Source organism: Lemur catta, chromosome 2 (genome assembly GCF_020740605.2).
Source record: "Lemur catta isolate mLemCat1 chromosome 2, mLemCat1.pri, whole genome shotgun sequence".
Taxonomy (NCBI): Eukaryota; Metazoa; Chordata; class Mammalia; order Primates; family Lemuridae; genus Lemur; species Lemur catta.
This window is the reverse complement of record NC_059129.1, coordinates 5,658,033-5,676,745: the sequence shown is the minus strand read 5'-3', so window position 1 is coordinate 5,676,745 and position 18,713 is coordinate 5,658,033. Positions and strand designations below refer to the sequence as shown.

The following is an 18,713-nucleotide window of genomic DNA, read 5'->3' as shown; positions in this document are numbered from 1 at the left end:
TGTACCTACACGGTGGATAGCATTCCCCACAGAAGCCATCCTGAATTCCTCGTGGAATTGTACGGGCTGGAGTAACACCCTTGAACCCAAAGTGAGGACCGACTGGCCATTATTATCTGGAATCCCGTGAGTGTTCCTGAACCTCCCACAGCCATCCTGTAACTATGGGTTCCACCACACCTTCCTCTCACAATCCGGGTAAAATTCAAGGATTGCAGAACACAGCCAGAATGGTTCTCTCTTTCTGTTTGTATCTGAGAAGACCATCAAGGTTATTTTTAACTTTATTTGTATTGTTGTTGAAGACAAATGATGCGGTTTTACTTAACTCTCTTGCCAGCCCCTCGCACCTGAGTTTCCTGGCTCTGGCTTCAACTGGCAGGCTTGAATTTGCAGAAGGGTTCGGGTGTCTAATGGGGAGAGCAGGTAAGTCCTAATATCATAAAAGCCCACAAGTAATGAGAGATGAGACACTTGCTCCAGGGCTGGGGAGGAAATGAGTGGGAATGGCTTTGACTCCAGATCTATCTTGCCACAGTTCAAATATTAAGTTTTCATAGGAACACCCTGGATTTCGAAATAAAGAAAATGAAAAATTCACAATCTGGCGGAGCAGCTGGCCGCCTGTGCGGGGAAGCACGGTAATTATGCTGACCCATTCATTATCACCGGCTGCAGCGCCGAGTGAGCGAGACAAGCTCCCTCTCAGCGACAAGCAGGTTTTACAATAATTCTTGGAGGATTTAGATGTTGAGATATAACATGAAACAGAAGCTCAGCAATACAGCGAGGGGAGCGCGTGCTGTTAAAAGTGTAGAGCCAGGATTCCATTTTGTACCCTCTTTGTTACAGGGAGAAAATGTCTATTCTGACGCAGGAAAAGGTGTTTACAAGACTTAACAGGGTGGCTCTTCGGGCTCCCCCAAGCAGGGCACATTAGGGAACTTCTTATTTTGTTAAAGGAATAATAGGAAGGACTACAAATCAACTCCTGCCTTAAATAGCGCCTTCCTGGGAGGCCAAGAGCCCTTAGGCAAAACAAGGAGGTTTCTACAGATCTTTTTTGAGGCCAGAGACTTCATGGAGAAAGTGGCTAGAGAACTCAAGTCTGGAAGGCAGATGGTTTTTCCAGCTAATCTTTTCTTGTGGTTAAGCTAGCACCGGCCAAGGGTCCCTTTGTGAAGTTTCTAGTTAGTTTCTGTCCTCCTTCCTCCCTCCCTGCCTCCTTCCCTTCCCTTCCCTTCCCTTCCCTTCCCTTCCCTTCCCTTCTCTTCCCTCCCTCCCTCCCTCCCTTCCTTCCTTCCTTCCTTCCCTCCCTCCCTCCCTCCCTTCCTTCCTTCCCTCCCTCCCTTCCTTCCTTCCCTCCCTCCCTCCCTTCATTCTTTTACTCATTCCTTTCTTCATTTTCATCCTTCTTTTCCATCTTTTTTTGTAATATTTTTTTCTGAAGAAGACCACCCTGATCCTCCCCTGGTGCATGTAAAAATTGAGTAGCTTGGATCACAGAAGTGGGGGACTCTCACGAGTGCTCGCATGCAAGCTCAGTGAGGGTTGTGGCTCTATCCATTCTGCTCATCGGTTAGCATGACCGACTGGTACCCAGGAGGCATCAGGTACTTGACCCCGTGCCTGAACACCCTGTCGGTTATTAACTGATGATTGTCTCCTTCCTTCTGGGAGAACAGAGGCCCTCTTCTTCACTGTCCTGATTCCACAACACTGTTCTGTGTACAAAGTGGCCTGCCCAGAATGTGCAGATAACCAGTACTCAAAGCAACACAACTGGATCTCAGTCACAGTCCCCAGAAAGATAATTTCTACTTTCATCCTTTTAGGTGCAGCATTGGCCCAGCAAAACCAACCAGACTCAGAATGGGTATGCTTCCAATGCAAGAGGAGATAGCTTGGACAAATGTGTTGCACTTGGAATGATCAGAGCCCTCAATTCACTGAAATTCATTTTTAACTGCAGCACACTGCCAGGGTTTGAAAATATTTCTTATTCTGGGGGAAAAGCAGGAATCAAACTTTTCCCCCAGACAGGTAATATCTACTAAAAGGTATTTGGTCATATCTCCCCCTCCATCCAGCCCTAGACAGTGCTCTCTTACAACCCAGCAACAACAGTCCCTGAAGATGATATATATGTGCAACGAGGAACAACAGAAAATAACAATCTTCATAATTCCAAACTCATCTGACTTGTAGCTGTGCGTTCTGTGTTCCTTCCCATTTCGATTAGAAAATATTTTTCCCTGGATGGCTGGTTTAGGCTAGCATGGCTTTCTTCTCATGCCACTAAGACAAATGGTCAATTTCAAGGACAAAAAAAAAAAATCCCCACAACTGTTTGTCAAACTTCCTTTAAACTCAAGATGGGATGGAAAGAATGGATACTTTTCTTACTCGCCTACTAGCTTCAGTGGTTTGTAAATGCTGGAGCAAAGTTAAATGCATATTTGAAATAATTACCTGGACAGATGATTCAGATACAAATTAAACAAGACCAAAATGGGTTCACCCTGCCACCATGTATTAACAGAAAGAAAAGATCTTAATTATATGCTTAGCTTGTGGCATGAGACTTATCTTTTGTTGAGTATAAGTCATCATGTCATCTATCAGTAGCCTAGTTTAGGAGTTTGAATCCAGTAAGTGGGCAGTTTAATAAATGTTTAATAAAGCCAATGCAAAATGCCAAATGGAAACTCACAAGGCCCTCTCCATTTCTGGAATCAATGTTAAATAAAATGTTTAAATCAATGTCAAAATAAAAGTCAAACCTGTCACCCTATTGAATATTTGTAAATGCCTCTTTTTTTAATTAAAGAGCAATGTTAGGGGGAAAGAAAGACATCAAATTATGAGTATTTCTGAACCCCAACACTGGAAGTTTGATTTTTTCCTAGTTCAACTTCAGGTTAATAAACATGTAAACAGACCATCAATGAGGAACAATGGAAAGTATTCAGGTTGATTTGCAGATACAGTATAAATCCTTAGTTCTTGGCATGAAAGAGACAAGGAAGAAAAACACCCACAGGTTCATTATACTGAAAAGGTTCCCTTTTAAACCTTATCCAGCATGAATCAAAGTGAAAAATCTGGTATCACTGCAACGAAAATTGGATTTAGCTCATAAGCTAAAAATGAATTTCTCTCAAAGAAAACAGGGTAAAGAGCTTTTGGAGCAAATACCAATTGAGCATCTTGTTGACACATAAACATTCCCAGCCCACCCACGCTCCCCCTTCAGCTAAGATTTATACCCAGAGTATATTCTGGGCAGGTTAGTGGGGTAGCCAATCTCAGTTCTTGGAAATAAAGAGCTCTATACCGTGGAACTCAATGGAATGGAAACTTTAGGGATGTAACAAGAGGTACGCTATGATGTGCTCAAGTATCCAGGCAAATCAACCTTTTTAAACAGAAGACACGTGGGTGTATTGACCAGCCAAATGGGCCATTTTGCAAAGTGTCAAGTGCTTACTGCCTGTCTGCCCCTCAAAGACAAAGCCCCCACCTCCCACCTCAAAGGAGCTCTGCATTCAATGTAGTTACAGTGACGAGGGAGCGTGCCTTCTCTCCCTCCATCTCTTTTACGAACATGGTGCTTACCTTAGAAAATAAACACAAATGAGATCATCTCACCAGCCCGGAAATCCCAAGAGAAGAAACACAAAGCCAGTGGAAAATACTTGAGGGTTATAAACTGCATATTAAAGTTTTAGAGCTCTGGGAGAGATGGAAGAGTAGCAGATGCAAAACCCAACAGGGGGGCAGATTCTGCATCAAAGCCATAAAAATATACAACCGCTTTAATGGGCAATTATTCTTTGCATTTGTGCGTCGGTTTGAATTTGCATGAGATTGCCAGATGCCCTGGAAAAGGTGTGCATCCCAAGGGATAAGGGGCTCACTCTCTGTCCCACTCCTCCTCTCCCTTTGCTCCATAACGACACCTTTCCCCATCCTTGGAAGGTTTTAAGACTGAGAGATATTCATGCTAATTTGGGGTGGAATTGTTCTGTGGGTAATTTATGGTAGGAAATATTCACTTACACGATTCTGGGGGTGCAGATGAGCTTTCAACAGCAGGTTCACGGTTTTGCAGGATTCCCCTTGGGGGAACTCCCATTCCATGTGCTGGACCGTAAATTAAGTAGTGGCGTAATAGGTAGCATACCGAGGGGAGACAAACAGGCAGCCGCAGTGGCAGTTTCGGAGGCAGAGCGTCGTGCAAAAACATCACAGTGAAGACTCAAAAAATCTGATGATTTTTCCAAACGGCAAACTACACTGTCTCCTTTTATTCAAAATGAACCTCAAATAAAAGTGCCTCAAACTGGTTTGTAACACAGGATTTACATACAACTAGGTCACTCCCTTTAAATGGTGGTAAATTAAAAATTTAACATGATGGGGCATATTCAATTCCAACTCAAAGCAAAAGTGGGAAGGCTTTCAATTTTTTTTTTAATCCAGTCATTTCAGCATTGGGGGGAAAAGGGAAAGCAGGGTTCTATCCTTTCAGTCATTTACAAAAAAGAACAAAACGGCCACTTAATTTGTGGAATTTCTGGTTCTCATATTCACATATATTTATCCCTGAAACGCACATTTGGGCTCGACTGTTGTTTCTGTATAAAATGCATGTTGATATTAAATACTGCTGTTTAGAAGTGAATAAATCTACATTTTGGACAAACAGTTCCTTATAGGACATCCTCATTTGAAATGCATTGAATAGGAAAACAAAAATTTCTAATTAATGTACAAGTCTAATCACCATTCTCCACATGGAAGAGTAATTTTTCACTGTTCATTTGCTTGGTTTAATCTCAAAACTGACATAACAGAAACGCAATGTCCTATAAATCTTCGCTCATTTGTTTCTTTAATATTCATATTCCATTGAACTGCAGCTGCTTGTTGCTGCAGTCTATTACAACATGCAAAAGTGTCGATAAAAATATTATGAAAGGCAAGATGTGTTTCTTCCCGGCTGCGTGTGCCATTTATTTGGGGGAAGACAATAAATGGCTTGTGGATTGTCCCTCGGCCTGCTGCTTGGTGGGTGATTAGTGATTAATTACCTTGCAGCAAATTGACATGGCATGAGGAAATTGACACAGCCCTGATTAATTAACTTTTTATGGGCGGTAGTTACTCACAAAACACTGCGCACCATAATTGAATCTCTTTACATAACGTCATGGTACAAAAGTTTTAGTCAAATCCAAATTAGCCAGAAGTTTCTAGACCGTTATAGGTCTGATTAGGATGTGTTGAAGGAAATTGGCAAGAATGTGAACTTGGGAGAGAAATGCACATTTTTGACGGGGAAAAAGATGGTGACACTATACCGGCCTGATTTGTCCAAGCCAGATTTATTGATCTAAACCTCTACTTTGGCTAGACGCTGTGGATGAGACTATCAGAGGCCAACGTGTTCCATTTTTCTCTACTCTCACTCGGCTGTGTCTCAGTAGCTTCTGCAGGTCCTCTCTCCTGTGTCCAGTCTCTAAGGGTTAACTTGATTCCCGAATTCAGATCTTGGTTCCAACATCACTTCCTCTAAGGGATGGCCTCTCCATCTGGTCTCACCTCTCCTGACTCCCACACCCATCACCATTATTACATTACCCGGTTGGTTTATTTTTCCTTCACTTATCAGCTTCTTATCATCTTTGATTTCAACTTCATCACACGTCTCTCTGTTGGGATGTCCTGAGGACTGTATTTTGGTCACTACTGTGCCTCCAGCATCTAGCAGATGACCCGGCACCAGGTACTCATTGAAATGTATATTGATCAGATGGTGACAAGAACCCAGAACGAACTGTAGTAACTAACTGAAACAACAGCAGTTCAATTACAGAAGAAAAATGGGTGACGGTTCTTAAACTGAGAGGCTTCCTAGGAAGGATGCAATATTCTAACAGAAACTCTGAGTTAGTGATGGGGTTCATGATGGGGGATCCTCGACCTCACTTGTCTAAAAACCCAAGCAGTGATAACTGGGGTAATCCAAGCAATAACTCCATTACAACTGGCAAAAGCCCAATCTCTGAAACTCCATTATCAGATGGAGGAGATTCAACTGCATGATGATAACAGCTCGCATTTACAAACACATGCTAATTGCCAGACCCACGGATTAACCCACTCACTCCTCACAAAGCCATGTGGACCATGATTACTGCCATCTTCGCCTTCCTGGGGCAGAGATGGAGGTATGCAGAGCAGCTCAGATACTCGCCCCATGATTTGAATCCAGGCAGCCTGACATTAGAAACTACGATCCTACGTACGACCACACACAAAAGTAGCCCCAGTCAGCTTTGGGAAAAAGCTACCTCTACTCTCTCTGTGCACCTTCAAGCCTCTCAATTTGGAGTCCCTCCTCCTACTGCTTGTACAAGCTGCTACATCACCTCCCTAGAGCCATCCCACACCTGAGACAGCCTGCCCCAATTCATCACGGACTGGGTTACTTTGCAGGGGAATCTGTTGACAAGTCTCCCAGAGATCTCAGTATGCTCCTTGTTGGGAGGCAGGAGGAGACATTGTGTGTGTGTACACATGCGCATCATTTCTTCTGTTATATATTTACGTTCTGAGGTTTCCAGACACCTGGAAAGGCTTTGCTCCTTTTCTGCTAATTGGATGCAGGCCATAGGGATCAGCACTGATTTACGTTCCTGATAAGAGTCCAAAGGCCAGCTGCTTTTCTTCCCCACTGGGGCTGATCTTCACATCTGGATGTGAGCCCAGGGGGTCATAGTCAATGCAAAAGGTTGGGAGTGTGGACTCTATAGCAATAGCGAGTGGGTAGTGTCAGCAGAGGCCACAGTTGTACCCACAAACCTAATCACTGTCAAAATAACGAGCTCCTTATGACTAAATTCAACCAGAAATTTTGAATTTGGAAGATTAGAATGAGAAACTCATTTCAAAGTCTTGGAAGCTTTGCATAAAAAACTTCCATAACACTTTGGGATGTTGCACTTTTTTCTGTACATAATCAGTTTGTTCATATTGTCATCAAATATCACTTCACTCAATACTTGGTTTGAAACAAGCCTTTTTAAAATACATAAATAAATAAATGAGTCATCTAGGGAAAACCAAAAAACTCAATGCAATGAACACACAGGGATTTACTCTGAGCATTGAGTATCATGTTTCCAAAGCAGAAAGTTTTCCTAACTTAAAAAACACATTTAAAAAGCAACAACAGGAGCCAACAAGCTACTCATGCACACGAATATTTTTGATCATTTAACGTCTTTGAGTGAAGACAGAAGCCTTGGTTTTAACTAATTGCCACGCTGTTCCTGCTTACCTCCCGAAGTTAGCTGTTGTCTCTTTTCTCCCAGGTTACAAACGGTCAGATTAATCCAACAGACGTGCGGTGCATATCACGGCTGCTGAGTGCACGGTGATGTGCTTTTGCTGTGCGAAAGAGGTATCTGGGAACTGTCTACTCTCAGGTATTGACTATTCCCCCCGCAACCCAGGCAGGATTTTTGTAACATTTCATTCAGCAAAACGAGAATGAATCTTAATCTTGTAGTGTTTAACTTGGCAGGACCGCAGAAGGCAAAGGTGCTTTCTGTCCTTTGAAGGAGCACTGCAGACAGACAAAGCCCTGCAATGCTGAGATCTATTTTAATTTGGACGAAGCAATTCACCACACTCTAGTAGTCTAACAAAACCTGTGCTGGTGTCAATTCAGTTTCTCCCCCTACTCCAGGAAGCCATGGGGGAAAAAACCCCCAAATAATTTATATAAATAATTACTTTATCGAGTGCACATACACAGTAAAGTTTCCACTGTTAAATCATTCATGATCTATCTAACAGCTGGCTGAAACAGCAAGCTTGGTGAATTGCCTCTCCAGGTAGGAAGCAGGGCAAGTGAGATAAATTAGCTTCCTTATGCTGGGATGATTTCCCATGGTTCTCTAGGGCTGCTGCAGCTCCTGAACCTGAGGTCCTCAGAGGGGGCTGGCGGTGGCTCACGGGATGGGTACACGATGCACACGCATTGTGCGTTTCAGTTCAAGCCATCACTTGGGGATAGCTGGTCTGTCAGTGTTGAGGCCGCCTGCTTTTGAGCACCGGCTTTCAGACTTAAAAAACAGAGTCTGGATCCTTTGATCAACACACAAAGCCAACCTGGGGGACACGTACCATCCAGACCTAGGGATCATCTGCCCAATATCCAAGCCAGAACCCCATATAGAACAGACTACAAGAGCATCATTCAGAAATGACACAGTGGTCTAGCCACTAGACTAATATAAAACTTTCCAAACCAGCTTCTTTGGTGAACCTTTAAAAATCCTGGACAAGATGGCTTTTAAGGAAGAAAAGGGAAAAGCCATTTGAGAAGCCATCATGCCTCAAGAAGCCCGAAAGACTCTGCACAAACTCTCTCCTTTAATGCTTGTGGGTAGGTGAATATTCATGGCTATTTACATCGCAGAGAGACTTGGCCACAATCAAAGCACTAGAGTACCCTGATAATTTACTCGCAGCTCTGCCTGAATCCAGCTTTTCTTCCCCACTAAATCACATTGTAGCTTAAGGAGACCTTTGTAAAAACCAGTAGCAGGGATTAGGATTTGTGAGGAAAAAAATGGTCTTTAGGAAATGTTTCTGAGATCTCTGTAGCAAATGTTAAGGATGGGGATGATATATACCCACGGACTGCTGTGCCTATAGAGAGGGTTCTCCTATGTTTGCCTGTTTACTTTTACACAAAAAACAATTAGGCTTCAAGAGCCTACGTTGCAGGCACACAGAACACAAGGAGATGGATCTGAAAGACGTGGTGTGTTATTTGGTCCCCAAACTGCATTTTCTTAATGCTGCTCCCAAGTTCTTCAGCAGCAATAAATAGCTTTTGGCATGACACTTCTTTTATATAAATGAATGCATGATTTAAGAAAATGGTGTTTTTGGCATTCTTCAGGAAGCTAGTGTTTAAATTACTGGGTTTAAATGAACTATGTCAGGTTCTTTTTCCTTCCAAGGGAGGCAAACTCAACTGCCTTTCATGCGTCTTTGCACCGAGTGGGAGATTTGTTTCTGAAGAGAAATAAGGCAAGGGGAGGAGTGGCCACCTCTGTGCTTGGAGGCATTTTTATCCAAAAAGCATCAAGAATCCCTGCTCCAGCACTTGAATCATATGAGTGTCATCGGTTGCTGCTTCTCCTCTCCTAAGCTGCTCACTCCCAGCTCTGCAGACCTAGAGAGGGCTTGGCTCAATCTCCAGAGCTGGGTCCCCTAGGAACGTGCACCTGTTCCACTGCATCCAGCCGCCCTCCTTTATTTTCCAGGAACTAAGCAGGACCTTCTCTTCGGCCCCTGCAACTTTCCTGTTCAGAGCTCTGAACATAGAACACATTCCTCCCCGCCCATCCCATTTTAAATGCACGTTAGCTTGAGGAAACAAGTAAATGGCAGATGAGTGCTTAAAAAATACACTCTCAGAATAAGCTTCTTAAACGATGGAGGGCTTGCTTTCTCGCCTCTGCCAAGGCCGGAGCAGGGTGGGCATTGTCAGGGGGTTAAACGTGAGAGCTGCACCAGCCAGTTGATCCTCTTAAGAAAACGTGAGCATTAAAAAAATACATTCTGTCGACGCTATCACAGGACTTGGGGTTTCCAGGGAATTCCCCCGGAACTGCCTCGCTGCCTTTAAGAAACATCTCATCTCGGCCTTGTTCTCTGGCTGTGTATGCACCAGAATCCCAGGGCAACATGGTTTATTGTTTTAATATCTGTCTGACACAAAGCAAACGCATCCTCCAGTGACTCCTTATCTGTCATATGTATTTCTGTGAAAGAAATATCAAGACAAATAAGATGTTTGGGGGCACACCACGGGACAGTCGTTTTTGCAATTGGCAGCCTTTTGCAGAAGCGAGACCCCCATCTGAAAAAGACGAAAACCCGCTATTCTGCATTGAGATTAATAACCAAAGCTCAGAGAGCGAGCTAGACAGGAGCCGCTTGAAATGTGGCCTCCTCTTTGCAGATGCTTCGTGTGAAGAACTGGGGGACTTCAACCAGTGTTGGTTTTTTTTCTTTTTTAAAAAAAAAACATTTCCTGAAATTGGTAAAAAGGAAAAAGAAAAAAAAAAAAGGCCAAAGCACAACAACAACAAAGTGGGCTATGATTATGACTCAGCCAAAGTAACCACTGGCATCAGTGGAAGAGTTGTGGTTAGTGGTGACGGGCAGGGATTGAAAATACAAACGCACCTGTTCTGAGGACTGGTATCCAGGTAGAATAATGGATTTAACATAGAGCTAGTAAAAGCCTCTTAAAATTTCTTTTGTTAATAAATCAGAGGTGTGCTGGGCCATGGGGAAAGCTGAGCAGATGGACCAAAGCAAAGAGATGATGCTTCAGTGATGGATAAAGAATGATTCTTGGAGTTCACCATCGGTGGGGTGGTAGCTGGACAACTGTGCCCAATCGTGCACGACCCCTGTTCGTTAAATCATGCGTGTGCTGTGACAGAGGCAACAGGCAGAACATGGCCCATAGCAGGTATCTCAGAAATCTCTCAATACGTGGGTTCGATGCAGGAAATAGGAACTCAGTAGCCAAGTGAGTCTGTCTGCAGTGACAAATGATGGCAGAAGCAGTGATATTCTGCCCTTTCAAATGAGATGACAGCCTGACAAAGAGGTGGGTAAATTATGACCCTTGGGCCACATCTGGCCTACAGACGGTTTTTGTAAACAAAGCTTTATTGGAACACAGCCACAACTATTCATTTATACGCAGGTATTACAGTCTATGGCTACATGTGTAGTAGTCTGTGGCTATTTTGAAGCCACAACAGAATTAAGTAGTTGCAACAGAGACCAGATAGCCTGTAAAGCTGCGTATACTATTTGGCCTTTTAAAGAACAAGTTTTGCTAAGCTCTGGACAGACATATCAGATAGGGAAAAAACTGCCTCTCCAGAAATCATGGGACAGGGAGGAGAAGGCACAATCTTGGTGCAAAGAGAGATGCTGGGCACTGCTCAGAGGTTTTGCAGGATCACTCCATGCTCAGCCATTCCTTGCAGCTCAGCCATTCCTTGCAGCCCCGCATTGCAACACTTCAGCAGCGGGTGGGGGAGGGGGACACCAAAAACTCCATAGTTACATGAAAAAGATACCCTTCTCCTGGTACATATTAAAGTAAGATGAAAGCATAAATATGATCTAGACACAGGGGTGCAAAATGAGAGAGTAGTTAAAAGGACTGGGGTTCACACAGGCTGGGTTCAAATTCCATCTAACTGGGTGATCTCTGACAAGCTCCTAAATACCTCTAAGCCTAAATTTCCTCATGAGACAAGGTGGTGCCATCATCACTCCTATTTCATAGTTTCTCGTGAGGACTAAGTGCAAAAGCTCATGAGAAGAGCTTAGCAGAATGCCTACCACATAGTGAGTGCTCAGTATCCATGGCTCGGTTTTCATTGTCATTGTCACCATCATTCCAGGGCTGGAACCAGGGTGATGACAATTCGGCATTCACCTTGGTTGCAGAACTTGAGTGTATGTTGGAGGAACACACACACACATACACACACAAAACAACCTCAGTAATCAAGATAAATCATGTTTTAATGCAATGTTTTTTAAAATGCCAAACTGTTTTTTTTTTTTTTTATTTCATGATGAGCAGACTATCAAAATATAAACAAAGAAGGATGCACTAAGCCATCTTGAATCCTACGGCTCCAAAAGGAAAAGTTAACAATACCCATCCTGTCATTTTAGGAAATTTTAACATTCTGTTCATCGTGTATCTTTTCCCATTCATTTTGATTTTAAAAACATATTGCATTAAAATGTTATTTGTCTGGATTACTGAATTTTTTGGCACCCCTTTAAATTTTGTCTGAAGTGAGCACCTCACTGGTTGACGCTACTCCTAGCAGCAGTTATTTTTGTTTTAAAAAAACCTCTCCAGGAAAGATTAGGACAAAAACATCTTGGGGACAACCAAGAAGCTATGAGCTACCAGCAAGCGAGGGAGAAAGAAGACACAATTCTTTACACCGACGTGTCAGTAACACAATGACCTGCATATACACTTTCTATTAACTGAACTCAGTCCACGGACATTTTCTCTATTGTGCAGGAGAAAGAGGAAGCCGTAAATTAATTTAGGCCCTTACTTTAATTACAGAAACCAATGGAAGTTCTACCAATTACCTAAAAGTAGAATAGTGCAGCCTGATTTATATATGTTTCTGCCACTTAAATCATTGTTTTATGAATTCCACACAATTACTTCCATAAAATCTGCAATCAATATATCAATTAAAACTATGCCACTACCACTTGCCCTTGAGTTTCATTAGGAGTGAATAAATGAGGAAATGATTTTGCATTTTGATAACATTTAGGTTCCCAAGCATTTGCCTGTGATATCAGATTTTTTTTTTTTTTTTTTTTTTTTTTTTGAGGAGGGTTGGGGTGAGTATCTCAGGGAAAAATAGCGTTCATCTTCCTTTAACTTTAGGATTTGTCCTGACATGGATCTAACATTCAGCTGTGGCTTCCAGGTAACTGCAGAAATAGACCCATTTGCATTGATAAGCATATGGAACCATACAGAAATTTCTAGCGAAAAATGCTTTTCTAGCCCTTGACAAATAAAACTGGCATCCTCGGATCAAGGGGCTTGCTATGGACTGAACTCTGTCTCCATACAAATTCATGCGTAGAAGGACGCCCTAACCCTCACTATGGTGGTACTGGGAAGTGGGGCTTTTGAGAGGCAATTAGGTTTCGATGAGGCCTTGAGGGTGAGGCACTTACATGGGAACGGTGCCCTTACATGAAGAGATGCCACCAACAGCTCATGCGCATGTGCTCTGTCATGTGACAACACAGGGAGGCGGCAGCCCTCTGCAGAGTGCAACTGTGCCAGCGCCCCGATCTCCATCTTCCAGCCTCCAGAAAGTGAGGAAATAAATGCTGTTGTCGAAGCCTCCCAGTTTCTGGTATTTTGTTATGGCAGCCTGAGCTGACTGATATGGTGCTAATCAAAACTTGTTCACTTTAGATTTTGTAATGGAAAATGCTACCTAAGACTGATAGCAAACGAAAAGACAGATACCTTTGCCTATAGAATTAAAAATGGACAGTGATATGTAAGCCAAGTCAAATGGCCCAAATAGGAAATACGTTTGCAACATCTGTATTATTTACAGATTATTCTCCCTAATGAACAAATATCCCTCATAAGGGAATTAACAATAAAATGAGAAAAACATATGAGAGAATGGGAAGATGTACACCAGAAATTCACAAAAGGTAAAGTCTAAATGACAACTGAATATGTGAAAGATAAGGTTCGTTATTAGGAGAAAGGCAAATGGAAATGTTATTTTTCACCTCTCCGATTTGAAAAATTAAAGAGAGCAAAATATGTCAGTGCTGGAAAGACTGTGGGGATGAAACCCACAATCCCATCTTTAGGAATGTAGGTGTAGACTCTGAAGTGCTGGTGTGTAAGGGTGTACACAAACATTTTTACTACAGCCTTTATGGAGGGGATATAAAAAAAAAAAGGAGCTTGAATGACTACCTATGGAGAATGGTTGAATAAACTGTTAGCCATCCTCAGTATGAAATAGCGTGAAAATATCACAAAGGCTTAAAGAGAGATGGTCACAATATTATTAGGTGGAACTAAATAAGACTAATACATGTGATGAGCACGTAAACATGTATGTGTACACTCTCCTCCGTATAAGGTCAAATGACTGACACTCCCACCCCATTGTAAGTGTGTTTGTCCTTCTTTGAATTACAACAGAGAAAACGTGAAAAGGTGTTTCCTGGGAGTCCACACAGGTGACTTTAAGGGCGTGTGTTACTGGATAACGGGGGGATATTATTACATTATTCCAATCGTGTGTGTGTGTGTTTATGTGTGTGCTTCACTGATTGCAATGAGCACCTGTTACTTTTGTAATTTAAAATCTATTCATAAAATTGTGAAGAAAACAAAATAAGGATGATAACATGTACCTGCTTCTGCAAACAGCTACTTCATATGTAAATGAGGATCAGTGAGAGCACGCTTTGCTAATCTAAATCAGAAGTGGACTTTCCCATCCACACAACCAGCGAATTTACCTCTTGATATTTCAGCGAAGCAAAATGGAAGTCTTGTTTTCATTTGGAAGAGATGTGCTATGTTCTTTACCGTCCTATTTCTGCCTGGGGCTGAGTTTGATGTTAAGCATTCGCTGTATGCAGACAGCCCTGGTAATAATGCAGCTAGTGCCCTTACCGTGCACAAGAGGAGCCAACAGACCCTTGGCCCTCAGAAAGGGCTGGGCAGTGACATGCCACCAGCCCTGCCCCAGCTTCACTAACACTCTCTGCTAAGGGTTTGTATTGCTTGTTACTCAAAGCCTATTCAAAAACATTAATAGTAAATGTTTTGCATTTGATACTATAATAGGTGGTCTTGCCTGATTCTCTGGAGTTTTGCTCTGACTTCATTTAAAGTTTGATATAAAGCAGACCTATTTTACATTTCGGAGGAGAGTGGGTTATTAGAACATGGAAGGGGACATATGATGCCCTGTGACTGAAGTTGAACTAGGTTTCAAATCAGCATAAAGTTTGGGGGTGAGGAGAGAAAAAACTGGGTTAGTTGGGGTCAGATAGGAGAGTTTATAGGATTAGGTTGTAGTTAATGAGTGAACATCTTTCTCTTAATGCTTCTGGATGTCCTGGGTCATAGTATCAGGATGATTCACTTAGGAAAAAATATGCAAAAATGCAATCTTAAAAAGCAGATAGCTTCAGTAGGAATTATTTTCATTACAGACTAATTCAGCAGGGTTCCTTTAAAAACCATCTCCCCTACTGCATTTAAGGGTGTTATTTACAGATGATTAGCTATTTGGTTAGGAAGAGGGGCAATTTAAGTCTAAAACATCCAAAGCCAGTTAAAAATCCATGAAAGAAAAAAACCCAAAAAACAAACAAACAAAAAACCTCCAGAGTGATCTTGGAAGTCAGTAGACACCTAGGATCCAATATACAGAAGTGTAATTTACACACACCTTTCCTCAGGTGCACGACTGTTAAATAGAAATGGTAAACACATGCATATTCAAGCTAAAAAACAAGCATGTCCTCAAAGATTGCTGAGAAGTGAGGAAGCCTCAACTTTAAGGAAGATGGTTGAATTCTTAAGGAAAAAGAGGCTGTGCCCATCAGATCTCCAAGACAATATATGTAGCTCTTAGCCGTGTGCAAATCAGACCTGAAGGGAGGAGAGGGATACTGCATGACCATGAGTGTGTGTGTGTGTGTGTGTGTGTGTGTGTGTGTGTGTGTGTGAGAGAGAGAGAGAGAGAGAGAGAGAGAGAGAGAGAGAGAGAGAGAGAGAGAGAGAGAGAGAGGAGACCCTTTATATACTGGCTGAACTGATTAAGGAAATGGGATATAGCTTCATATTATAAAATGTGTCTTAATCTGGAAGAGAAAACCTAAGTGTATGCTGCAAAGAAGCCAGCTAACTGCACACAGCCCGGACCTAAAAGCCACACAGAAGAAAGGAAACCTCTATAATGCATCCTAGGGATGGGCCGATAACCTTTATGCTCCGTCCCACTGCACAACCTCAAGGTGGAAATAACCGGAGGCCCCTCTGGCCACCCAACTAGAGAAGGAGAGGTCTCCGAGTTGGTCACCACTACAAATTACTAATTAATCGAGCTTGCCACTCTGAATACTCTTGCTTAAGAGATCGACAAGTAAAGATTCTTATTGTAAAAAAACCTAGTTTTTGTTTTGCCTTTCTGTGGGGTAGCAGGCTTAGCTATTAATTGTTGCTTTCTTTGAAACTGCTATATCAAAGGATGTTTATTTTGTTTAATACTGCAATGAACCTACGTTCTCTACAGTAGAGGGAACAGATTAAAATATAACATAATTAAACAAGAGTATTATGGGGCCATTAACATATTTTCATAAAGAGCATATGGCACGATAATAAATGAAAACAATAGGATGACTAATGTGTGGGTAATACTGACTGATGATGTAATTTAAAAGTCAAGGATGTTGGACACACATTCTACGGTTTCCATAATTATTATAAATTTTTACTTTAAACCTAGAAAAAAGTATAATTATATACAGCTGAAGTGATATTGCCACTTTATATTTTTAATAATAAAGTTGACCTTTTAAATCAGAAGGGCATACTTTCTGAAAAGAGCCAGGTTGTTAATATTTTAGGCCTTGTGGGCCACCTATGTCTCTAGCACGTATTCTTCTTTGTTTTTGTTTTGTTTGTTTTGTTTTCACAATCCTTGGAAAATCTAAAAACCATTCTTAATTCATAAGCCTTATAAGACGGGCCCTGGGATGGTTTTGGCGACAATCCCTGCTTTGGTTCGTTTCATTTTCTCTGTACGCTTTGGCTATGTTATTGTGCAGAGTTTGTGAAATATTTCCATGTTTGATATGTAAGACACACACTTTCCCCAAATCACTTTATAATACCTGTACCAATTTAAACTAGCCCTTTTTTGGAGTTAATTTGTTCCCTTCTGTAAAGAAAACTGAAATATAAATAGGTCATATGATCATATAGAGCCATACTGTCCAATATGGTAACCATTAGCCTCATGTGGCTAATTAAGGTAACGTCAATTAAAATAAAATAAAATCAGTCCCTCCATCCCATCGGCACTGCGCTGGACAGAGCAGATAAAGGTTTCATCCCGATAGTTCCATAGGACAACAGTGTTAGAGAAAAAAATAAAATAATACTCTGGGACTCAACCCTATGGTATATCAACTCTCCTTCAGAAAATAACATTTATAGAGGAGAAGTGGGGGCAGGTAAATGAAACAATGATGGGAGTTAGAGTCAAAAGGACCCAGAAAGGCAGCTGAAGGTTGAATCATGTCCCCACGTTCAAAAAACAAATCCACCACATCCTGGCTGTGTGATCCTGGGTAAATTAATCCACTTCTCCGCACCATCTACTTCCTCAACTGCAAAGCAAACATGATGGTACCTACCTGGTGCAGGTCTCAAGAGGAATAAACAAGGCTGCACATGTGAAAATGTGTAGCGGCATTATATTAATAATTTTAGGAGATACGTACACACACATTTACATTGGCCCAAAGGGGACAATTTCACAAATTCAGAAAGAACTACTCCTTGCCAATATGGTTAAATTCTGGCTTCTTGGGGGCACAGAAATATACCTTGCATTTCATTAACGCCCAAACTATCCCTGACAATTACACTCTGGGTGGGAGAAATAACCGGCTGCCCCAACCTCCTGAAGACGTCAGAAACCTCAGGTTTGTCATCTCATTACATATTCACCTTGCCCCACCGGGAGGAGCTCGGTGTGTCTCAACCTCACACTTAGGGAATGGAAATGCTGGATTTTGGCCCAGGGATGAGGATTCTCCTCTGTCTCTCAGCCTCTTGACAGGCGTGGGCCTGGTACCTCTGCTTCCCTCCCTACTCCATTCTCCTGCTGGTCCCAGAAACACCCACACTCCCCAGCAGGGCCCCCAGACTCACTTCTGAGTACTGACCCTATGGAGGACTCATCTGGCAGTTCTGGGAATTTCACGGGACTTATATACATTGTATAAAATAGATGACAAAGTCTTGGCTGTGGCTGGGAGACTCTTTGAGGAGGGGCAAACCATCTTCCGGGAGAACGTGGTGGAATCAGCTAGAGCTTTAATTCTTCAACCTGCTCTGGGAAGTGGGACAGGGGTGGGGCACTCTCTACCCTGGAGCATCCATCCCAGGCAGAGGAAACTTTGGTTCTTCCATATCAACACTGTGATCTACTTTCCATATAGATTTTTGGTCTTCTCCCTCCAGCAAATGACAGCTGTATTTATGTATGTCAAAGTGCCCCCACTTCCTAAGAGACATTTTTCATTATTGTTCACTGCCCCCCACCTACTTAAATGGGGGAGAACCCCATTCTTCTCTTCTCCTCCTCATTGGAGTCATACAGCAAAAGACAGAACAGCTTTGCAAATAAGTCACTAGCTGCAGGCTAGTTAGATTTTCAATAGCGAGACAATTGTCCCCAAGACTACCCATCAAGCATCTTTGGCTAGGCTAGGGTTGCCTTTTGGATGACCTGCATGTATTATTTAAATTATTTTTTATATGAATTTGCAAAGCTATGATAAAAGGCTATAGCTGTAGCTTCCCACCCTCCCACCACCCTTCCGCCAACCCCATGCCCACGATCCTGACAGGTCTGACGAGGGATGGCTGGGACATCTGGGAGGTGAGGATTCAGACGTGAATGGTCATGAGCAGAGGGGTTCGGATGCTAAGGCAACAGGGAAACAGAGACATGCTTATGGAAGTCACTTCGCCTCGCGGAGGGTCACAAGCGAGGGTGGGGCGGAGGGAGGGGAAGAGAACTTACATGGCAGGGAAGGTGACTGGACTCGGGTTTATGTCACAAAACAAAAAGAGAGCCACGACAGTGGGCTTACTTGCGGAAGTATATACAAGTGAACTGGGGGCACTGTACATGGAGGATCCCTCCTGGTTTGCCTGGCACAACAGGACCGTGCCTACGAAAGAGAGAGAGAGACGGTATCTGGTTTGGGAACAGGCACACTACACCTGAGCGATCACGCGAACAAGA

At 42.5% G+C, this 18,713-nt stretch overlaps 1 protein-coding gene across 12 annotated transcripts in view; it reads right to left on the bottom strand.

The window, feature by feature from the left end:
• The window catches only part of RBFOX1 (RNA binding fox-1 homolog 1), a 165,325-nt gene that overhangs the window by 53,024 nt on the left and 93,588 nt on the right, over positions 1 to 18,713 (bottom strand). For 8 of the 12 annotated variants that reach the window (XM_045542548.1, XM_045542547.1, XM_045542545.1 and 5 more), the window contains one exon: positions 18,559 to 18,639. The exons of the other annotated variants lie outside the window; for them this stretch is intronic. In XM_045542548.1, the coding sequence (XP_045398504.1) occupies positions 18,559 to 18,639 (81 nt within the window). The remainder of the gene's footprint in view (positions 1 to 18,558; positions 18,640 to 18,713) is intronic. 12 annotated transcript variants of the gene reach the window in all.